General features: G+C 42.4%; 1 protein-coding gene across 5 annotated transcripts in view; it reads left to right on the top strand.

Annotated features, from left to right (window-relative positions):
- The window catches only part of Bcat1 (branched chain amino acid transaminase 1), an 85,554-nt gene extending 66,758 nt beyond the window's left edge, over nt 1-18,796 (top strand). For all 5 annotated transcript variants that reach the window (XM_036180769.1, XM_036180767.1, XM_036180766.1 and 2 more), the window contains 5 exons: nt 4,457-4,599; nt 9,988-10,073; nt 12,141-12,281; nt 14,724-14,798; nt 18,312-18,796. In XM_036180769.1, the coding sequence (XP_036036662.1) occupies nt 4,457-4,599; nt 9,988-10,073; nt 12,141-12,281; nt 14,724-14,798; nt 18,312-18,353 (487 nt within the window). In that variant the 3' untranslated portion in view covers nt 18,354-18,796. The remainder of the gene's footprint in view (nt 1-4,456; nt 4,600-9,987; nt 10,074-12,140; nt 12,282-14,723; nt 14,799-18,311) is intronic.
- The last annotated feature ends 2,993 nt before the right edge of the window (nt 18,797-21,789 follow it).

Raw genomic sequence — 21,789 nt, 5'->3', positions numbered from 1 at the left:
AGTTGATGAACTATCACCTCCCCTAATCAAGAGGTCTCTCCTGTTCAAATCTAATTTTATCAATTTTGATGGTATCCATAGCTTTTCTTCTCCTGTGGAAATAAAAGCAAAACCTCTTCCCCAATGTAACACATATCCTGGTTTCCATTCTGAGGTGAGCACATCTTTAAAGTATACAGGCTGATTTAATTCTGTAGTTTTTTTCTATTATTCAATGTCTTTCTGCAGCCATTGTTTCTTTCTTATTAGCATTTAAAACATTTAAAGTTAATAAAACATTGTGTAATCTATCTCTGGGGGTCTTTATTACCCCCTTCTGTTTATTAAGCATTATTTTTTTAATATTTGTTAATACTTATGATTTTACTATTATTAATCTTTTAAAATGCAATTAGATATTTCTACACCTGCTTGTCCTGTAGGATTGTGTGGTATACCTGTAATATACTTTACATTGTAATAAACAAACACCTGTTTCATTTTCCTAGACACATATGCTGGAGCATTGTCAGTCTTAATTTGTACAGGTATTCTCATGATGTCCATAACGTCAAATAAATGTGTGATTATATAATCAGCCTTTTCTTTTCTTTCTTTCTCCCTTCCTTCCTTTTTTCCCCCTTCCTTCCTTTCTTTCTCCCTTTCTCTCTTTCTTTCTTTCTTTCTTTCTTTCTTTCTTTCTTTCTTTCTTTCTTTTGTTTTTTTCAGACAGGGTTTGTTTGTGTAGCTTTGCGCCTTTCCTGGATCTAATTTCGTAGACCAGGCTGGTCTTGAACTCACAGAGATCCACTTGCCTCTGCCTTCTGAGTGCTGGGATTACAGGCGTGCACCACCACTGTCTGGCTCAGCCTTTTCAGAACTCAAAGAAGTTGCCCATTGATATTCTGAATATGTAGCTATGGTATGGTGCATGACTCCACAAAATTAAACATACCCATTTGCCTAATTTCATTTCTTTGAGTACCCCTTGGATTACTTCCTGTAGGTAGTGGAGTTTGGTTATACAAAGAACAAGTAGGACAGTTCCTTATAATTTGGCTTGTTTCCAAATTTTTTACCAATAGCTGATCAATTTCATCATTACCTTGTGTTAAAGGGCTCTGTAGGCCGTATGACATCTGATAATATGTTATATACAATGGATGATTTCTACTTCTGATTACGTGTTGTAATTGAATAAATAACAAAGTTAATTCTGAATTATCTAGAACTTATGTTCAGCAGTTTCGATATGTAAGACAACTCTTTCTGCATATTGAAGTCAGTAACTATATTGAGGCCTCAAAGTCTAATAATACCATGAGAATAGCATATAACTCTGATTTCTGAACTGATTCATAAAGGCTTTGAGCCATGTTACTTATTTTTCCTGACTTATAATCTGCCTTTCCTGATTTATTTGATTCAGTGTGGGTTGTAGGTGCTCCAGAAATTGGTGTTCCTCATAACATGTGAGGAAGGATCCAATTAGTTCTTTTTATAAACTGAAGTCTCTTGCTTTGGGGATATTTGTTGTTAACCCCCCAGAAAAATTCCTGCAAGCTCTGCCAATGTTCATTTTATGTCCATAATGAGGAAATTTCAGCATTAGTGAAAGGCACTCCAATTTCTGCTGGATTTATTCATGTTAATTGACTAAGTCTCAATTTTCCTTTTAGAATCAATTCAGGAAACTTTTCTACACAGATCTTTAATTTTTTACTGTCTTCATGTGACAAAAATATCTATTCTAAAATATTATCTTCTTTCTGTATAAGAGTTCCAGTAGCAGAATGTGTAGAAGGTAAAATAACCAGAATACAATCAATCTCTGGATCCTAATAATCCATATGTCCTTCCTGTAATTTCTTTTCTATCAATTCTTTCTCAGCCTCAGCTGATAATTTTCTTGGACTATTTCAGTCCTTATCTCCTTGAAAGCTTGAAACAAATTACTTAGTTCTTGAGTCATTAATCCAGTTGTGGACCATAGCCAGTTAATATCTTCCAGTGATTTTTTGAAAATCTTTAAGAGTTCATAATTAACCTCTCCTGATTTATTCTCTCTGTTTTTTTTTTTTTTATAAAACTATCTTGTATCCTAGGTAATTAATAGAATCTTCTCTCTGTATTTTTTCAATAGCAATTTGTAATCCTCAACAAATTCTCTTTACTTTCATCAAACATTTTTTCCTAAGGTAGCTACATCTGACTCAGCTAGTAAGATATTATCCTTTTAGTGGTAAGTTATAGATTGAGGAAACTTTATGAATTATTTCTATTAGCAGTTGTACAAGGCCCTCCATTGGTATCTTCTGTCTCCTAAGAGGTTGAGAATTATTATAAGAGGGCACCATAAAGGCAAATTTTATCTATCCTGTTCTTATTGAGGTATAGTGAAAAAACAGTCTTTTAAATCCACCCAGGCAGGCTTGTCAGTTAATCACTTTAAAGGTAGGGCTGTTGGTGCCTTTGAAAGATCAACAGCTATTGTGCCCTGTTTATGTACAACCTGAATGGCTGGTTACTGTTCTTGATAATGCTTTTTAATATTTCTCTTTATTTTATGGTTTGTTTCTGAGATTGGAGGAATGATAATCTGTGTTTTCCATTGCTGTAACAAATCATATGCCCATAAATTCATTACTGTATTAGCCACCTGTGGCTTTAATTTTCCTCTCTGTCCTTCAGATCCTGTATACTTGACCCACCTTCTACTTTGTTTTATCTAAGATAAAGTTCCAATCCTTAGAATCTGAATATTTACCTCCCAAAGAGGCCAATCTGGATGCCAAGATTTTAGTGCAATTATTGTTACATCTGTGCCTATGTCAACCATACATTCAATTACAGTGCATTTATTTATATTTTTAGTATATGTGCTTTGGTCTTTGATCATTTATAGAAGTTTGCCAAAATACTTGTTTTTATGGTCTCTCATGATTTTTTTTTTTTAATACAGTGAAGCTGTTCTGAGTAGTAGGCATTAAATCTTTTAGTTGCTCTGTGGAGGAGTTTCTCCAATGCTGACAGGAAATGATTGAGCCATATTTGATAGTGAGAGGCCCTGAGGCATTTTCAGGTGGCAAAGGGTTACCTTGCCTGTCCCACGTTGATCTGCATTCATTAGTCCAATGCAGGCCTTTGCCACACCTTCTATGTATTCTAGAAGGCTATGGCCTCTGTTTAGATTATCTTTAGAAAAAACATTGTTTCTAGGAAAACTTTGCCTACAATCCCTTAGATGACCTTGTTTACTACAATAAAAACACCTGACCTTTTGATTTTTCTTAAAATTTCTAGAAATTACTTCTATCAAAGCAGCAGCATAAACATGAGCTCCAATATCAGCTGCATTTTTAATCCACTCATCTATTAGTGCTGATCTTGTCTTTAAAGGCCTAATCACCCTTTTGCATTCAGAATTAGAATTTTCAAAAGCCAAAAATTCAATTAATATTTGTCTAACTTCTGGATCTGATAACATTTTATTTACAGCTGAACTCAATCTTTGCAAAATTTCAGTGAAGCCTTCTTTTGGGCCTTGTATAATTTTGTGAATGACTCAGTCCTCTTTCCTGATTCTTTAACCTTATCCCAAGCATTCAAAGCTGCTAGAAGACATAGGGCCAAGGTGCGATCATCAAAGCCAAACTTTGCAAATCAGCATACTGGCCTTCTTGAGAAACTAATCTTGGGAAATATCAACACCTCTAGCCCTACTTCCTTCTTCTATGGCTCTAGCTTCCTCTTCCCAGAAAGCATCAGGAGGCCCGTGTTTTCTTCTTGACACCTGGGGCATGCATGTGGTTCTGCTCAGTTGTGATGGTGCTGGGCAGGTCTGTAAACAGATTTCTTTGCTGTTATAGTCTCTGGTGGGCTTTATGTTCTGGAGATAGAATTATGTATTAAAGTGATAATGTCATACATGCATAAGTGTTTGCATGTGTGTCTGTGTTTGTGTGTCTATGTGTGGGTGTAGGGTGTATGTGTGTGTTTATGTGTGAGTATATGTATATGTGTGTCTGTGTGTGGACATATGGGTATATATGTGTGTCTATGAATGCATGTGTGTATCTATATGTGGGTGTATGGAGGTGTGAGTGTCTCTATGTGTGGGTGTATGGATGTGTGTGTGTTGGTGTTTATGTGTGGGTATATGGATATGTGTGTCTATGTGTTGGTATCTATGTGTGGGTGTATGGATATGTGTGTCTATGTGTGGGTGTGTGTGGGTGTCTGATTAAGCCTTGAAGGTGGGCACAGCAGCTCACTTAGAAGGCCGACTGATGATTTGTCCTCTAGCTCCATACATATACATGTGTGCATACACACACACACACACACACACACACACACACACACACACGCACACACATACACCATCAAATGAATGAATAATAATGAGATGGTTAGAGTGGATTGTAGGCATGGGGTGACATGTATGTAAATCAGCAAGTTTTCTTTTCCTCACTAGCAATTATGGTGCGTCCCTTTTGGCACAGTGCGAGGCAGCAGAGAAGGGCTGTCAGCAGGTCCTCTGGCTATACGGCAAGGATGACCAGATAACTGAAGTGGGCACAATGAATCTGTTCCTCTACTGGATAAATGAAGATGGAGGTAATTGCTCTTCTGGTGACGTGACAGTTGGTGACAGGGGTGCAGGGGCTGGGGTCCAGAGGCTGCTGTGGAGCCTACATCACACATGGTTCTATAGTCTTGTTTCTGCAGTTTGGTTTGAGCCTGTGGCTTAAGACTCAGCTGCTGGAGAGATGGCTCAGCAGACTAGAGCAGTGGCTGCTTTTGCAGAGGACCTGGGTCCTGAGCAACCACATGCTGGATCACAGCTGTCTGTTACTCTAGTTTCCGGAGATCCAGTGCAGTCTTCTGCCCTCTATGGGCACTGCGCATGTACAATGTAAAGACATACAGACAAAATGCCCATGTACATAAAATAAATACATTTTTTCTTAAAGACAGATCATTTTTCCTCCCCATTGCTGTCTCCTAGAGTCACTACAGTCTTCAGCGATGAGTCAATCTGTGCCACGTAGTGTGTGCTAGCTAGTAAACCGTCTGTTGACTAGGGGGAATTAGTGCGCCCCTCCTTTTTTTTCAGAACTTGGAATTGAACTCCTACATGCTAGGCAAGCTTTCTCTAGAACTACACTTGTGGCCCCCATTTTACTGTCTATTTTGAGGCTCTCTATAGTTGCCTGGGCTAGCTTTAACTCACTGTGCACCCCACACTGACATTGAGGTTGCCATGTCTGAGCCTCCTGCATGGTGAGGTTACAGGCATGCTCCACTAGGCTTGGCTTCGACGCCCCTTTGACTTCTGTTTGACCTTGTGGTGCTGAAGACATAAGCCAGGACCCTTCTTCCTGTTGCCAGGGCTCCACCACTGCTCCATACCTCTCTCTCACTAGAGTTCTCTTCAGAATTGGTGTCCTTTCTAACATTTTGATGACATCTCAGAAGCCCTGCAGGTTTTCTTTGCATTTCCATTTGATTAACCTAGACCTTGGGGCTGCAAGGAGGCTCAGAGGTTGGGAGTGCTTGCCGCCAAGCCTGATGACCTGAGTTCAACACTCGCCACCCACAAGGTGGAAAGAGAACCGATCCCCAGAAGTTGTCCTTGCACCTCCACCTGAATGCCCTGGCATGCATGTATCCAAATATTCGCACACAAAATAAGCTGCACTTTAAAATATAACCCAGTGTATATCCTGAGGTTGCCAGTAGATCCATATTTGTTGGCTCTTGGCCACTCACTACATGTAAATCACAGACATTCTTTTCTTTTCTTTCCTTAAGACAAAGTCCTGTGTATACAGGCCAGGATAACTTTGAACCCACTATGCAGCCAAGGCTAGCTTTGAACTTCTGATCCTCCATTCTCTTACTTACTTCTTGAGTGTGGGGGATTATAGCACAGCTGGCTGTAGACAAATTTCTAAATGGTTTTATTAAATAAAAAAACACAGAACCAAATATAGGGGGTGAGAGCCTTAGAGATCAGGGAAGTAGGAATAGTCACCAGCCAACCTTACCTCACCAACTCTGCAGTTTCCAAATGCGAGCTACTTCCTGTCTACCCATGCCTTTCTATGCCTTGCTGTTCTGCCCTCTCATTGGCTCTTAGCCCAGCTACCTCACTTCCTTGTCACTGCCTGTCTGTACAGACCTCCAGGTCTCTGATTGGTACTGGGATTAAAAGCGTGTGTTACCGTGCTTTGCTCTGTTCCTGTATGCCCTTGAACATACAGAGATCTTGCCTGCCAAGTGATCACATTAAGGGTGTTTGCTGCCTGACTTTGTTTACTTAAAATGGCTGGCCTTTCCCCCCTGATCTCCAGGAAAGCTTTATTTATTAAAGCACAAATAAAATATCACCACAAATAAAATATCACCACACCTGGCTTTTGTTGTTGTTGTTTTGAGGTAGGACCACATTCTATAGTCTCTGCCAACTTCAAACTTAGAGGAATCCTCCTGCCTCAGGCTATGGAATGCTGTACCATTATAAGTATGTACCAATATATGTGGCTTGAAATTCAGGGCTGTGTCTAGCATTCTGAATGCTCAGTGTCTGCCTTTGATGTGAGTTCGGTGAAATGTTAACAGTTTATATGGTGTTGAGCTAAATGACCCAAAACGAGGGACAAAGTTGGCCTGCATTGACCATTAAGATACTGGTTGTGAAATTTAGGAGCACATTTTTAGACCTGTTTATGATTTTTGATTGTTTATGTCACAGTAAGTGATTATAGACACTGTATTTGTGAAATGAAGTCAGGGTGTGGCTGGCTGTTCATGTTTCTAACACCAGCATTAGGATGTAGAGACAGGCAGATCGACCCTGACTCAAAATAAGGCAGAGAGCAATTAGAGGAAGAGACTCAGTATTGTCACCTGATTTCTGCATGTATGTACACACCCACATACACGCAATGCTCATATACACACATGTACACACACACACACACACACACACACACACACACACACACACATGTATACATACACACACAAACACACACACAGAATTAAATGATACAAGCTCCCAGTCTTGGCTTCAGTGAACCTTTTAAAAGGAGCTTGTTGCTTAGTGGTGGCTCCTTCACGCGTGCTTTATTTTGCGAAAGGGGAAGAGATGATTCAGATGAGGCTGAATGTAGGTAGCACTGTGTACTGGTTTGGTACAAGGCGAGCCTCACATTCCATCTAAGGGTGAGTTGGCCTTGGGCGCCTCTGCTAGGCTATCTCCTCTGGCCCTGGGCATGTGATTCAGCCAGACACACTGGACATACTTCTACTCCTGCTGTTTGCACTTGGAAATGTAAGGAAACAAAATTTATGCTGGAGTTTGGGGGCTTTCAAACTGGGATTTCTCATAAACATGTATGTGAAGTGATGCTAGAGTGGTGGCTGGTGCCGCCGACCTCTGTGCTCAGGAGAGGTGTCTTCCTCCCTGTCCACTCCTCTCCCTGGTCCCACCCACCCAGCACCACAAACCACCACAGTGGACATCATTCAGAAAAGGCAATGCCATTATTTATGGGAGATGTCAAGGACTTAACCACCACCTGCATCATAGCTCCAGAAGTTGTCCTGGTGACTAATTGTTCCTGAGAAGTCACAGCATTCCTGCATGACTGTGAGTAAAGATCAGAGTAGGAATGAGTGGTTTGTCTACTGCCTCTTGCAAAATACATGAGTCCTTAATAAGAGTTCGATTTTATGACTTACCCAAGCTGGTTTTAGTCTCAGTGTGCTCCTTCCATTGGGGTATTCATCACTAGGTAAAAGGGGGTGGGAGTGAGTGGGCCAAGGACAAGTGCTCTGCTTCCAGAGGACCTGAATTGGATTCCCAGCACCTATGTCTGGCAGCTCACAGCTCACAGCTGCCTGTAATTCCAGCTCCAGGAGACCCACAGGCACTCACACACATGTATACAATAAGAAGAAATAAAAAGGTCCTCTTCCTGGGCCTCTTCAGTCCTGTTCTCTGTCCTAGCCATGATCTACCACTATCTACCACAATCCTTGTGTAGCTCTCCTTGGAGGGTGAGGAGGGGGAGAAACAGTGGCTCATAGAACTTAGGGCAGTAACCAACCCCCAGCCTTTGCAGAGCAACAGGCTGTGTTTCCCTCTCGGCTGGCTCCTGGGAGTGTGTCTGTGTTTGCAGAGGAAAATGACTACTTCTCACCCAAATGTCCTCATGTCCTCACTCTGTCTGGGAAACAGGGGAACAGATGTTCTGCCTCTTGACCTCAGGCTGGTGGTTACAGTTGGGTGCTAAATTCATTTCACACAACAGCCTTTGCACACATGAAGGCTGCTGTTTGTGTTTAACTCGGTATTGTCTTAGAGTTGAGCTAACTATAGGAAAGGTCTATGCATGTGTGAAAACTGCGCACGCACATGCACACACACACACACACACACACACATTTCTGTGTCTAGCTAAGGAGCTATCACAAAACACATTTATTTTGAGATCATTAACACTTCTAAAATGACAAGTAGCCTCGGGAACATTTCCAGAACCATTTTCTTCTTTCTAAAAAGCAATTTTCAGAAAATAAATAATCCCTCCAAATCAAATTGCTGTAGCCTAGCAAAGACAGTTCATTCATTCATTTAGTAAAATTTAAAAAAAAAAATACTTATTTTAGGGGATTGGGGCATGCCCCAGTGGTTCAGAGTAATGCTCTTCCAAAGGATCCAGGTTCAGTTCCCAGCACTTAAGTGGTAGCTCATAACCTGTAACTCCAGTTCTGGGGGATCTGGTCCCCTCTTCTGGCCTCCGTGGGTACTGCATGCTTGTGGTGCACATACATACAGGTAGGTGAAACACCCATACACATAAAAACACAACAAAAAACCTTATAGTTAATGCTAGGTCAGACATGATGCAGGGACTGGGGCATACAAAGATGGGCAGGTCTCTATTCTGGTAACAATCATGGAGCTGAAGAGCCTAGCTCTACCCCACCTTGAGACAGAGAGTAGTGGTCCCAGAGTTAGGACACCGACGTGGGGTCATGCCTTTTGCTCACTGTCACTAGCTTGGGAAAAATGCACATTTGTTTCTCCTGTAGAGTAAGGAGTTAGTTCTAAAGTTCTTAACTATATTCAAGGGCCTGGGGGAGTCCCAAGACAACAGGGCAATTCCCTATGGCTTCTACTTGGTGTTCCTTTAAGCATATTTGTGAATCCCTCTGCAAGCAGGTGATAGGTAATAAGTCATCTGCTATAAGGTTCAACATCTTCATAAGGTGATGACCTAAGGCTTGTTAGTTCACATTGCTAGAAGCCCAAGGTGGGAAGGAAAGGGAGAAGTTGACCATCAAAGATGACTTTTTAAGACAGGGTTTCATGTAGCTCCATCTAGTCTCAAATCCTATCTAAGGATGATCTTGAATTCCCAATTCTGCCTCCACCTCCCTAGCACTGGGATTACAGTCCTATCTCATTCGCACCCAGTTCACATGGTGCAGGGGTCAAACCCAGGCCTTCACATGTGTTATGCAAGCATTCTCCCTTCAGATCCATCAAAGTGACTTTTTTTTTTCATTTTTCTTTATTAAGAAATTTTCTACTCACTCCACATACTATCCACAGATTCCCCCTCCTCCCCCTCCCACCCCCAGCCCTCTTTCCAAAGCCACCCTGCACCCCTCCCCCCAAATCGAGTCTCCTTGGAGCTGAGTTGCAGGCAGTTGTAAGCCTCTTAGGTGGGTACTAGGAACAGAACTCTGGTCCTTGCAAGAGCAATACCTGTTCTTACCCACTGAGCTATCTTTCTTGTTCTTATAGTAAAATAAGTATCTCGTGAAAAGCGAGTAGAGATTTGAGAAACCTAATGATGCAGAGCAGTGGAATTAATTATCTGCATGTTTATTATTAGTCAAATTGTCAGAAATGGTTTTAAAAATGGCTATTGCTGTGACATGTCTAATGAGTCAAATTGTGCAAACATTCCTGTTTCTAATTAACAGAAGAAGAGCTGGCAACACCTCCGCTAGATGGCATCATTCTCCCAGGTGTGACAAGGCAGAGCATCATAGAGCTGGCACAACAGTGGGTGAGTGCCCTTGATCTGAACAATTCCCATGAGCCCGACACAAAGAATCACGAAAAATGACCCTCCCTTTGCAATGATATCATATCCTGTGGTTCCCACCAATGTTATCTAATCTTCAAATCTTACCTTGTGCAAAAGATCTCTCTAGAAGGTCTGTGTTGGCAAAACCAGCCAGTAAGTATTCTTTTTAGTAGAATACACAGAGAACCAGCTGAACAGGCTGTCTTAGTGAGGAGAGCTTCTAACTAACTCAGTCTGTTTACAGGGTGTCTTCTACTACTAGCTTACCTGGTCTACACTGGGTGTTTCCACCCAGCCCTTAACTTCAACTGTAAACTCTTCCTCATTGCATTTGTGACATGTCCTGTATTTATTCCAGTGTGCCCACGACCATTAGAGGAGCTACAGATTCTCATTGACATAATAGTATCAGCATAATGTTGATTTGTCTGTCTTTCTCCCTCTACTGCCCCCCTATTGTCTTAGATTTCTACATATGCTTATTTTAAATTTAAAAATGCTCAGAGCAAATATAAAGTTGTTTTCAGTGAACTTTCAGATACATGCCAAAGAGGCATGAGTAGTAGTAAGACATTTGTTATTTGAAGTGACAGTATTTGTAAGGTAGATGTGGGAGTGAGTTGGATAGCTGGCTAGCATGGCTTCTTGGCTGGTCCTTGTGACCCATGTGTTCTAAAGATCCCCAGAGATCATGAAAAGGATTTGAGCACACTGTGGCCAGACAGTCCTAGTGGACAGATGTTTAGACACACACATATTATCTCAGAGTGGACCAGCAGTTTCCCTGGAAAAGACAGAAAGTAGACGACATTATCTAAATAATCCTACCATGTCCAGAGTAGACAAGACCTAACTGCTGCCAGTTGGGCATGACATTTGCAGACTGTTGGTTTAATTTGAGACAGCTTGCCCTGTTCCAACTATGTCTGCCCTTGGAAAGATGGCTTTTTGAAGCTCAGTAATTTCTGTTTTGCTAAGAGAACAAATGGACTGAGTATAGAAGGCCCGATGGCAAGGTATGAGCCTGAGTGTCCTGCACCTCTGGTTCCTGAGCTTGGAAAACAGGTTATTATGGAGGTCTTTCTTGACTCCTTAACTGCAATTCATTTTAAAGCTATGTTGAAACAGACAAAATGCCAAGAGCCACTCAGAGGCACCACAACTTGCCAGACAGGGGAACTAGTCCAGAGATAAGGATGAGCTGAGCAAACACGATTCTGTTGATTTGCAAGATGTTTTTTTTTTTTTTGTTTGTTTGTTTGTTTGTTTTTCCTCTCCAGAACACAGACCTTAACTGTTTTCAGTAACGTTTGCTGATTTTCTGGAACACAAATTGTTTAGTAATTTATTTAATTTTGAACAAAATCACAACGTTCCTCGGTTTAATTTCTCATAAAGTCAAAATATTGGCTCCTAACAAATAGTGACTGCTTCAGCTGTATGAACTAAGTTTATGATTTTTTTCCAGTTTTGAAGGCAACCAGATCAGGCTTTGTTCAAATCTGGGTTTACTGTTTACTAGCTGACTGGTCTTAAGGAAGCCCCCTGAATCTTCTGGAATTCATTCATGTACCCTAAACTGTAAGGTAGAGAGGATGACGCATTGAGGACCTTGGCATGTGGTGGGGACCTGATAAATGGCAGCTGTCCTTGTACTGATATATGATGTGCAGTCAGTTGCTCTCCTTTATCATGAAGGCTGTGGAAAATGTAGTAAGTAGCGCTTAGAATGATGAGTTAGTGTGTGGAACCTTATCCATGACAACATGTAAGTCTTGACACAGGCATGTGTGAAAACATGCCAGGAACCCAGGTGAACATCTTGATGACTTCATTTGTGAAAGCTGTCATTCATTTGGAAGTAGGTTGCTTAATACATTAGGTAATCACACATTGTGTCCTTTCCTGCTCAACATGTTAGGGCAATCACACAGTGTGCCCTTTTCTACCTCTCCCATTATGACATCATCCAAGTTCAACCAGACCCAAAGATAAGCACTGACTTTCTTGTTCTCTTCTTTTTTTCACTTTTAATACTCCAAACAGGGTGAGTTTAAGGTGTGTGAGAGATACCTCACCATGGAGGACCTGACCGCTGCCTTGGAGGGAAACAGAGTGAAGGAGATGTTTGGTTCAGGGACCGCCTGTGTCGTCTGCCCGGTTTCAGACATTCTCTACAAGGGACAGGTAAGACAGATAGTTCTATATGTTAGTCGTTTCTAAAGCTAGTTTTTGCCCCGGGGTTGGTGAGGAGGCACAGTGGTGAAGTTACTTGTCATCCAGGCTGAAAACTCAAGTTTCGGTCCCTGGGACCCACATAACGGAAGGAGCTTACCTCTGACCTCCTCATGTGCTTGATGGCCCCCTCACTACCTGATGCTCACAATAAGTAAATGAATGAATGGAATTTTACAAAATGCAGATGTTTACCTGTAACTTAATGGAGTCATAGAGTGTGCAAGGGGAACTTGAGCTGGCTGGGCCTGAGCTGGCGCAGCAATTGCGTCTTTCTGGTGATTCAGTGTGAGCTCAGACGTGAGAGCGAGGCAGACTTGTCCTTAGCAGCTGTGGAGCTCTTCACCTCCTACCGCCCGCCTGCTAAGGTAGGCTGCAGAGCACGTAGCTGGGTCTCAGTGTTCTGGTTTCTGCCAGGTCTTCGAACCTGCTGCAGTTGGAGCGGAGGGGCAGTAGGTACAAAGTGCACATGAGAATTGACTGTCTGCTCTTTCATCTGCTGCTATTCCCGTTGTCAGCGTTGTACAGACTACTGTGCAGACATTTGGAGTGGTGTGCACTGTGCTTACTCAGATCTTCCGAAGCAACTGGAGGATTTAGTTGTAAGGAAATAATACTTACCTCTTTACTGCATTTGTCTAATTTTTAAAAAACAAATTGGTTTATTTTATTTGTGTATGCATATTTCATCTGTATGTCTGTCTGTGTACCATATGCATACAGTGCCTGTGGAGGCCAGAAAAGGGTGTTGGATTCCCTGAAACTGTTGTTACAGGTGGTTATAAACTACTATGTGGGTGCTGGGAATCAAACCTGGGTCCTCTGGAAGAGCAGCCAGTGCTCTTAACCACTGAGCTATCTCTCCAGCCCCCATTTATCCACTTTTACTTGTGCCATAAATGCATTATCTTGCCAGTTGGAGGGCTTTCCCTATTATAGCAAAATCCAATCCTCATGCACATCTGGTCAGCCTCTATCTTTAGAGTGTAAAGATAGGAATTATTTTACAGGCATTCTTCTGTAGGTGTATGGGCAGTCTGGAACTGTGTAGACATTCTTCTGTAGGTGTACAGGCAGTCTGGAACTGTGTAGACATTATTCTGTAGGTGTATAGGCAGTCTGGAACTGTGTAGACATTATTCTGTAGGTGTATAGGCAGTCTGGAACTGTGCAGGCATTATTCTATAGGTATATAGGCTGTCTGGAAATGTATAGGCATTATTCTGTAGGTGTATGCTTTTTATTCCTACAAGACTAACAGCTTCAGATGACTCGTTAAATGTAAGTTCCTCTGATTTATGAATTCAACATTACAATGTCAGCTTACTGGGATTATTATTATTATTATTATTACTATTATGTTTTGCTTAACATTTTAGAATTTGCTTTTCAGATGTGGCAACTGAAACAATTTCACATACAAATTATTTCACTGTGGAAGAACTGCCTGGTTTTATGTCCATGTGGCAGAGAGACAGGAGGGAGGCATGAGTGTCAGAGACAGATAGAGAAAAGCAGAGAGAGGAAGGAAAGATTGTAAGGGGATAATTTGAGTATTTTATGGCAATATCTATGTATGCTATTGGTCCATTTTAGTAACTAAAATCCAATTGTTAACTCCACTCTACAAATAAAAAGTTTACAAAGGGTAACTTATTTTTAATGCTTCTCCTAAATGGTTCTGGGAGACCTTCAGAGCCCAAAGGGTTTGTAATTATCCTATTATACTAAAAGGTATAATAAGAAGAGTGTTTGAGAATATGCGCTATCTATTAAAATCAAAGCATCAAAAGCCAGCCAGCAAGGCATGAATGGGCATGGCTCAGAGACAAACTAAGGGCACGAAATCTCCTTCAGCTATGGATTTAACCTTGACTTCTCATGAGAATAGTAGCCCTTGGAGGTATGTATGACTTGCCCCAGACCAGGTTCAGAAATCCCTTTTGTGAATGGAGATGAGACTTGCTTTAATTTATTCCTTTGAAATGACTTGCTTTCGTTTGTTGCAAAATATCTCTGAGTTCTGATTTCTTGCCAGAGGGTTCAACAGAGGGCAATTATTCACCCTATAAATTTTTAGAATCCTGGGTTGAATTCTTCTACTGCATCAGGGACCCTTCTGGTCTCCTGAATTCCTCACACTGTCCTGAAGAATGGCATTCCAACCTTTTGTGCCCTTGATTGAGTTGGTAGGAAATGAACATGTTGTCATTGGCTGACTGGTTTTTATTCAGATTCTGAGCAGAAAAGACTCAGTTGTCAGAGGTAGTGTGTGATAGGTACGTTGGGGTGCCTCTGGGCCTCGCAGAGTTGCCTTCATCTCACAGGAATGTGTCTCCTGTCCTCACCATGTGTGCACCACACCCTCACACCACTCTCCCCCTTCCTTTGCAGATGCTGCACATCCCAACAATGGAGAATGGCCCCAGGCTTGCAAGCCGCATCTTGGGAAAGCTGACTGATATCCAGGTAGACATTTTTACCAGCTGGGGTTGGGGGTCAGCTGGGAGATGGCTCAGGGGTTAAGAACATTTACTGCTCTTGAAGGGGGCCTGGGTTCGTTTCCCGAACCCATGGGTCAGCTCACAGCCCCGGTTCCAGGAGCTCTGGTACCCTCTTCTGCATGCCTGAGGCACTCCACACATATGCACACACACATGCAGCAAAACACTCAGATTAAAAACAAAATTAAAGGAAATATTACAAAGAAATCTACCTTGGGGCTCATATTCATAAACAGTTTGGTGAGGTAGAACATGCCTTTAATCCCAGCACTTGGGAGGTATGGGCAGGGGGATCTCTGAGTTCAAGGCCCTCTTGGTCTATGTAGGGAGTTCAGGTTCACCAGGGATACACAGTGAGGCCTGTCTCAAAAAAAAAAGTTAGCTGGGTGGTGGTGGCGGCAGCGCATGCCTTTAATCCTAGCACTTGGGAGGCAGAGGCAGGTGGATCTTTGTGAGTTCTAGGCCAGCCTGGTCTACAGAGCGAGTTCCAGGAAAGGCACAAAGCTACACAGAGAAACCCTGTCTTAATCCCCCCTCCCCCCAAAAAAAGTTGAAATAGAAAAGATGTACCTAGAGGATCAGTGATTAAAATGCTTGCTGTTTATTGTGTACAGGTCCCCAGAGTCCTATGCAAATGCTGGATGGGCATGGCAACCCAGCTGGTAATTCCAGCTTCTGAAAGAAAGCCAGGGGATCCCCAGAGAAAGTGGTTAGTAAGACCACCATATCCATGAGCTCTGGGCTTGATTGGGAGGCCCTCCATCCAGAGATATGGTAGAAGAGTGTCAACCTTGGGACTTACCACACATCTGCACATGTGTACCCACATGTACATGTGTCTATACATATAGAAATGCATACATGTGAATAACACACACACAATGGGAAAAGAAAAAGATGGTAAGAGATATACATGGTAGAACATTTGAGAAAAACAGAACTTTTCCCTCTCCACTTTATGCTCTTTAGTGATGGAGGCACTGAATCCAACACGGGCAAGGATGTGGCTTGACTGGTAGTGGGCTTTCTAACATGCATGAAGTCCTGGGTTGCACTGCATACACCCAACAGTGTTTTGGGTGTATGCCTACAATTCAACACTTAGGAGTTTGAGGTGGGAGGATCAGAACTTCATGGCTATCTGATATGTTGCAAGTTTGAGGCCAGCCTAGGCTACAAGAGAGCCTATCTTTAAAAACAGACAAAAAAGCCCTATGGTCCACTCAGAACTCATACTGAACAGAGGCAATGAGGTCATCAGCACAGGCACAAGAGATCGGAAGTGACTCCTTCAGTCACAAAGAATAAGTGCCCTACATATTCCAGCTTGTTAAGCAACAACGCCAACCATCTCTAATCAAAAACCACATCTTTTTTCCCTCAATTATTTTGTGCTGTGTCCTCAAGTCTCCAAATTATTCTCTTACAAGATGGCAAATTGGTTCTGTTAGCCAAGCGACTAGCTTATCTGTTTCCAAGAAAAATAATTTTAGTAATTACTGAGAGAAAAAAAAAGTAGGATGTTACATCATGTTTGACATTTGATCTCTTTGGGTGTTACATGGAAACATGATGTTTCCTTACAAGTGTTCCACAAAATTGAATACAAGTAACAACCACAAAAAAACAAGAGAAGGAAAAACCACAGCTCTTTCCAGTATGACCCAGGGGGAAGTCTTTGAAACCTCAGATCTGACTTAACATCCATACTTCTAAGTGCTAGCACTTAGTACTTGTCCCATGGGGCCAATTATCTACATTGGTCCTGGGTGCTAGGTTACAATAAATACCTGCTGTAGGGGGAGAGTTCAATACAAGGTTGTTTTATATCTTCTCTTTGCCCCATTTCTTTCTTTTTCTAATCAACAAGGAGAAGCACTCCTGTTTTTTCTTTTTTGTATTTTTACAGAAGCTGAGGTAAACTTGGACAACACTGGCCATGCTGTCTGCCCTTGTGCTTCTGCCCTAATCATCTTGGCTTCCATTCTTTAGGTAGTTTCTCTTCTCCAAATGCTCTTTGGTCCATGATGCTACCTGTCTGTGCTGAACCCCAACAGTGTGGTTGCCTCATAGCGTAATGGTGACCTTAGGTGCTCATCTCATGTAGGAACTTTTTATCACTGGGTTTGTTTTTGAGACAGGGTCTTACTGTGTAGACCAGGCTAGACCTGAACCCCTGTGGGAACCTGAAATACCTCTTGAGCCACCTAAGACCACGAAGTTCCATTATAATTGTCCTACGTTTGTCCCCTCCCAGAGCTGTTTTAATGCCGGAGTTTTTTACTTTCTTATGTCTCCTGGGGTTTAGCACAGGGTCTAGGGTAGAGAATATGCACAGTAATAAATACTTCATTGAAAGAAGGAATGAGATGCCAAGATAAAAATTTTTTTTTTTTTTAAGATATATTTATACAGAAGAGGGCACCAGATCTCCTTACAGATGGTTGTGAGCCACCATGTGGGTGCTGGGAATTGAACTCAGGACCTCTGGAAGAGCAGTCAGTGCTCTTAACCTCTGAGCCATCTCTCCAGCCCAATAAATTGTTTTTGAACTAAATCATATGTTGCTCTTAAGTATTTATGTATTCTAAGAAGAGATAGGAGAAATGTCTTGAGTAACGTGACATTGATGGGCTTCATAATACTAAAACAAAACATTGGTCTGATCTCTGAGATTGGCAGGTAGCAGGTTCCCATGCATCTTAGCTGGATCTACTGCCCTTTTCAAGGGAATAGCCCCAGTAACCAAGCCCTTCACCCTACAGTTCTGCTCTCATTCAGGAGCACCACCCTGGGAAAAAGCCTTCAAACCAGAGCCACCGAAGGAGACCCTGCTGATGTCACATGATTACAGTGTCACAGTCTTCTTCCAAAGCCGCCTTTCATATTTTCTTAACACAGTGGATATTGACACCATGACACCTGCCTTGGGGTGGCTGGAGTCCTGGCCTCATGCATCAGGGAAAGCAGTGTGAGGAATGAGCTCTTGTTTCCTAGGATGGGAAAAGACAGCTACAGGTCCATATTAAGGTTATTTTCATTTTATGGACTGATTGAGACAGGATCTCATATAGCCCTGGCTAGCCTTAACTCCTGTGGATCCTTCTGCCTTCATCACCCAAGTGCTGGGATTACAAGTATATGTTGACACACTTGATTTACCAGATTTTTTTTTTTTTTTTAGAAGATTTATTTTACTTATGTGTAGAAGGGGATGGTAGAGGTGGAGGTACATGTACTTGTAAGTGCTGGTGCCCATGGGGGCCAGAGAGGGCACTGGATCCCATGGAGCTGGAGTTAGAGACATTTGTGAGTGGATACCCAGGTCCTCTGGAAGGTCAGTATGTGCTCTTAACAGCCAAGCCCTCTCTCTGCTGTAGTAAATGAGCCCATTGTACAGCTGTGGCTGCTAGGGTTCTGGAGGGTTTGCTCAAGTCTCCGTTTTAGACTGAAACATGTGCTTTTGCCTTTGTTATAGTACGGAAGGGTGGAGAGCAACTGGACAACAGTGTTACCCTGATGGAAACCCCAGTGGGTCAGTGATGTGCCACAGAAGACGGACCTCTGCCCTCAACCATGACCACCTGTTAGTAGTTTTGCATATTGTAGTTGCACTGTTCATGTTTAACAAAGTGGAGGTTTTCCTTGAGCCACAGAAAGTTGCCAATGCCAAATGTCGCCTGTAAACATGGTAGCAATTGCTTCCTGTAGCATTCTCTGGAAAGATGATGATAAATGCCTACCCTTGTCCTGCACAAGATCCAAATGTCTGTTCCTCAGTAGAAGGTAGGGTTCCTCAACCAATGAGACCTCTGTATGCACGGAGGGATGACCTGAGGACATTTCTTTCGTAGGTGGCATCCCTGTGGCTCATGGGTGTCAGAAACACACAGAACAGGGCTTTTTGCTGTGAGTTTTTGTTGTTGTTGTTATTGTTGTTGGGAGTTGGACTCCCTAGGTAGCCCTGGCTGATCTCAGATTCATGGCAGTTCTCCTGTCTCAGCCTTTTGAATGCTGAATGACAGGTGTGTACTATCATGCCTTGATTTTTCTTTTAACAAATTTGGTCCCCTGGATTTCCTTCCTCCATGCTTTTGTAGGTCCTTAAGTCCAAGCTAAGGGCAGTCTGTCCCTTCTTGGTATTATGGTCTGCCCCAGTCTCTGGGTGTCAGTGAGGCTCACACTCATTGTCCCCTCGTCCTCTTTACGTAGTAGTATAACTGGCTGCTCACTGTGCTGCTATGAGACTAGGGGTCCTATGCCTTCTAGATCTTTGTGTCCTCAAAGCCCAGCACAATATAGGTATTCAGCACATGTTTACTTTAAAAATGAACATAGAAGTATACTTTCTGTCTCTCCATGCTGAAGCCCTCTTGGAAGCCATGCCTAATTCTGGCAACATGTAGCAGTAGTACCTCAAGCTGTCTGTCTTGTCCATGGAAGACATCATGGTCAGTTGGAAGAATTACCTTATATTTTAAGATTATCTTGGAACTGAAGTGATTGCCCTGGACAGAATTCATGATAAAATAACAACCACATGGAAATTACAGATGCTGTGCATTAAATGTTAAATGCCAAATAGAGGGGTAGGTAGGGAGACACACTTTGGATTTTGATCTTGATCTTCATTTTGTACCATTCTCTTAGGTGAGCATTAATGAGCATCTGGCGAGATAACAGAATAATTCCAGACAGTGTTTTCCTTGTTTCAGAACTGTGAGTGAAGAATTTTTTCATCTCCCAGTTTATCCAGGAGAAAGTCAGGCCTTGATAGAAAGCACTCACCCTTGGAAGGTCAGCTCTCAGCCATGGTACTGTGGCTTCTTGGTTATAGTGGCTTTCATCTTGCTGTTGGAACTTGGGTCTCTTTTGTGTTCTAGGGGAGGACATTATAAAAACTTCATCCGTTAGAGACATTCCTTAGAGACATTTAACAACACACAGCACTTTAGTTCCATTCCAAAACGTTTAGCTGTTGGGTCTTTTAGACAGAAACAGTAAGAAACTGGGAGGACAATGTGAAAGGAGATGGTAAAAATATGTCTTACTTGGCCTTGCCCTTGGTGACTGGTCTTGGGTGAGGGTGCCCAGCTGTTCATCCTTTCCTACACATGTTCATGAGGCAGCATCCTCAGAGATGCTTCTGGCTTCCCACGCCCTTTGACCTCATCTTTAGTTTGTCTGCGAGAGCTGTAGGTATATTAGCGGTCAAGTAGTATAGTACAGCATGACCAGGCTGAGTTGTCTGAGAAGGAAGAAGACTTGTCTGCCCTGAGTCCACTTTAGACTTTACATTTCTAAATCAACAGTGGCCTGTGTGATGGTTAGAGAGCATATGTTACGACCTCTTACATAAAACCTGTTGAGCTTTCCATCAGACTCAGCTAAAATGGAAGGCAAAACATGTGTTTTTTAAAAAACCTGGAGGTCAGATACAGAGCTCAGTCTACCATTCTTATTGAAGTAACAGGACAGTAGATCAACTTTTGAAATGACTTCTTAAGTAGGCATAAAAGGAATGTTTGGAATTCCCCTTTCCTTGTGCACTATCTATTCAATTGCAGGAGCATAATGCAGCAGGAGGGTTGCATTGTCAATAGGCAATTACCCCTTCATCAAGACTCACTTATCCCAAAACTAATTGATCATTTAAGGCACAAGACAGAATAGCATTAGGAACATGTAAGGCTAACCTGTAGGGTGCAATCAACAAATTAATATTATTGCTGATATTTGCATAACTGACTTCAATGATTTCCTGTTTAATTGGGTTGATCCAATGAGATTCAGCAAGTCCTATGTGAGCAGGTATAAACATAACTAAACATAACTGGTAGCTTAAGAGGATGGTTAGCTTATCTCGCACATCTCCGTTTGTCAGCTTTCCCCAGAACACATGAAAACCAGGAGTTTGAAAGGTAGAGAGAATCGGAGCCTTGGCTAATATGGTTTGCTGATGGAAATGTGGTTATTAGAATCAGTTTATTAAGGATTCTACTAAGGGTGCTTAAGAAGAGGCCTCAGGTCCTGAGAAGAGCTGTCACAGAGAAGCAGGGGAGACTGCATAAATGAACGATTTCTGGCCTGTGCTTGCAAAGGCACAAACAGAAGAGGAAGTGACTGAGAAACTTTGTTAGGAAGCCAGGTTTTTTTTTTTCTGCTGAAAGAAACAAGCTAGAGTGGGGTCTAGGGAGATGGCTCAGTGGTTAAGAGAACTTGCTGCTCTTGTAGGCACCCAGGGTTCAGTTCACAGTACCCACCTGGCAGCTCACAACTATCTTAAGTCTAGTTCCAGGGGATCTGATGCCCTCTTCTGGCCTGTAGAGGTACCTGCATGCATGTGGTACACAGATAATACACTGAGGCCCACATACATATTCATAAAGCTTGTTTAAGCTGTGTGTTGATGTAGTGTCAGCTCCATGAAGAGGTGGAGAGGCTACCTCAGCCACTCTGGGGTACAATCCTTATTGTAGCAGTTGTTGCTTGATAATAACACATCTAAACAAGCTGCCTTCCCTCTGTGGAATGTTCCTGGGCATGCGGAGATGGGTGTGAGCACAGCATAGCACAAGGGTAGAAAGACTTCTTGTCACTTCTGCACTTTGGGTTTGCTTGAAGGGAATTAGCTGAAGCACGAAGCTGTCCCTGCAAGTTCTTTTCTTTGCCTCCCTAGCTCTGTGTTCTACATAGTCCAGCATCCTTTCTTCAAAATCATATTTAATTAACATCCATGACAGAGGCTGGCAGCCTCTAAGGAGACAACAGCTGCTCACTCCCACTGGATGGTACCTTCTAAGCTATGTAGAGCAATAGATACTCTTGGATCACATCAAGGCCAAGGACTTCGCTGTTTCATGTTCTGACCTAAATAAGGTAAAGGAACCCTTCCTTGCTGAGTGGGTTCCTTATGAATAGGCAAGTGCTGCAGCTACAGGCCATGGGTCCAGGGA

The sequence above is a fragment of the Onychomys torridus genome, chromosome 3, assembly GCF_903995425.1.
Source record: "Onychomys torridus chromosome 3, mOncTor1.1, whole genome shotgun sequence".
Lineage (NCBI taxonomy): Eukaryota > Metazoa > Chordata > Mammalia > Rodentia > Cricetidae > Onychomys > Onychomys torridus.
The sequence above is the reverse complement of the archived record's forward strand: the minus strand, read 5'-3'. Positions and strand labels throughout refer to the sequence as shown.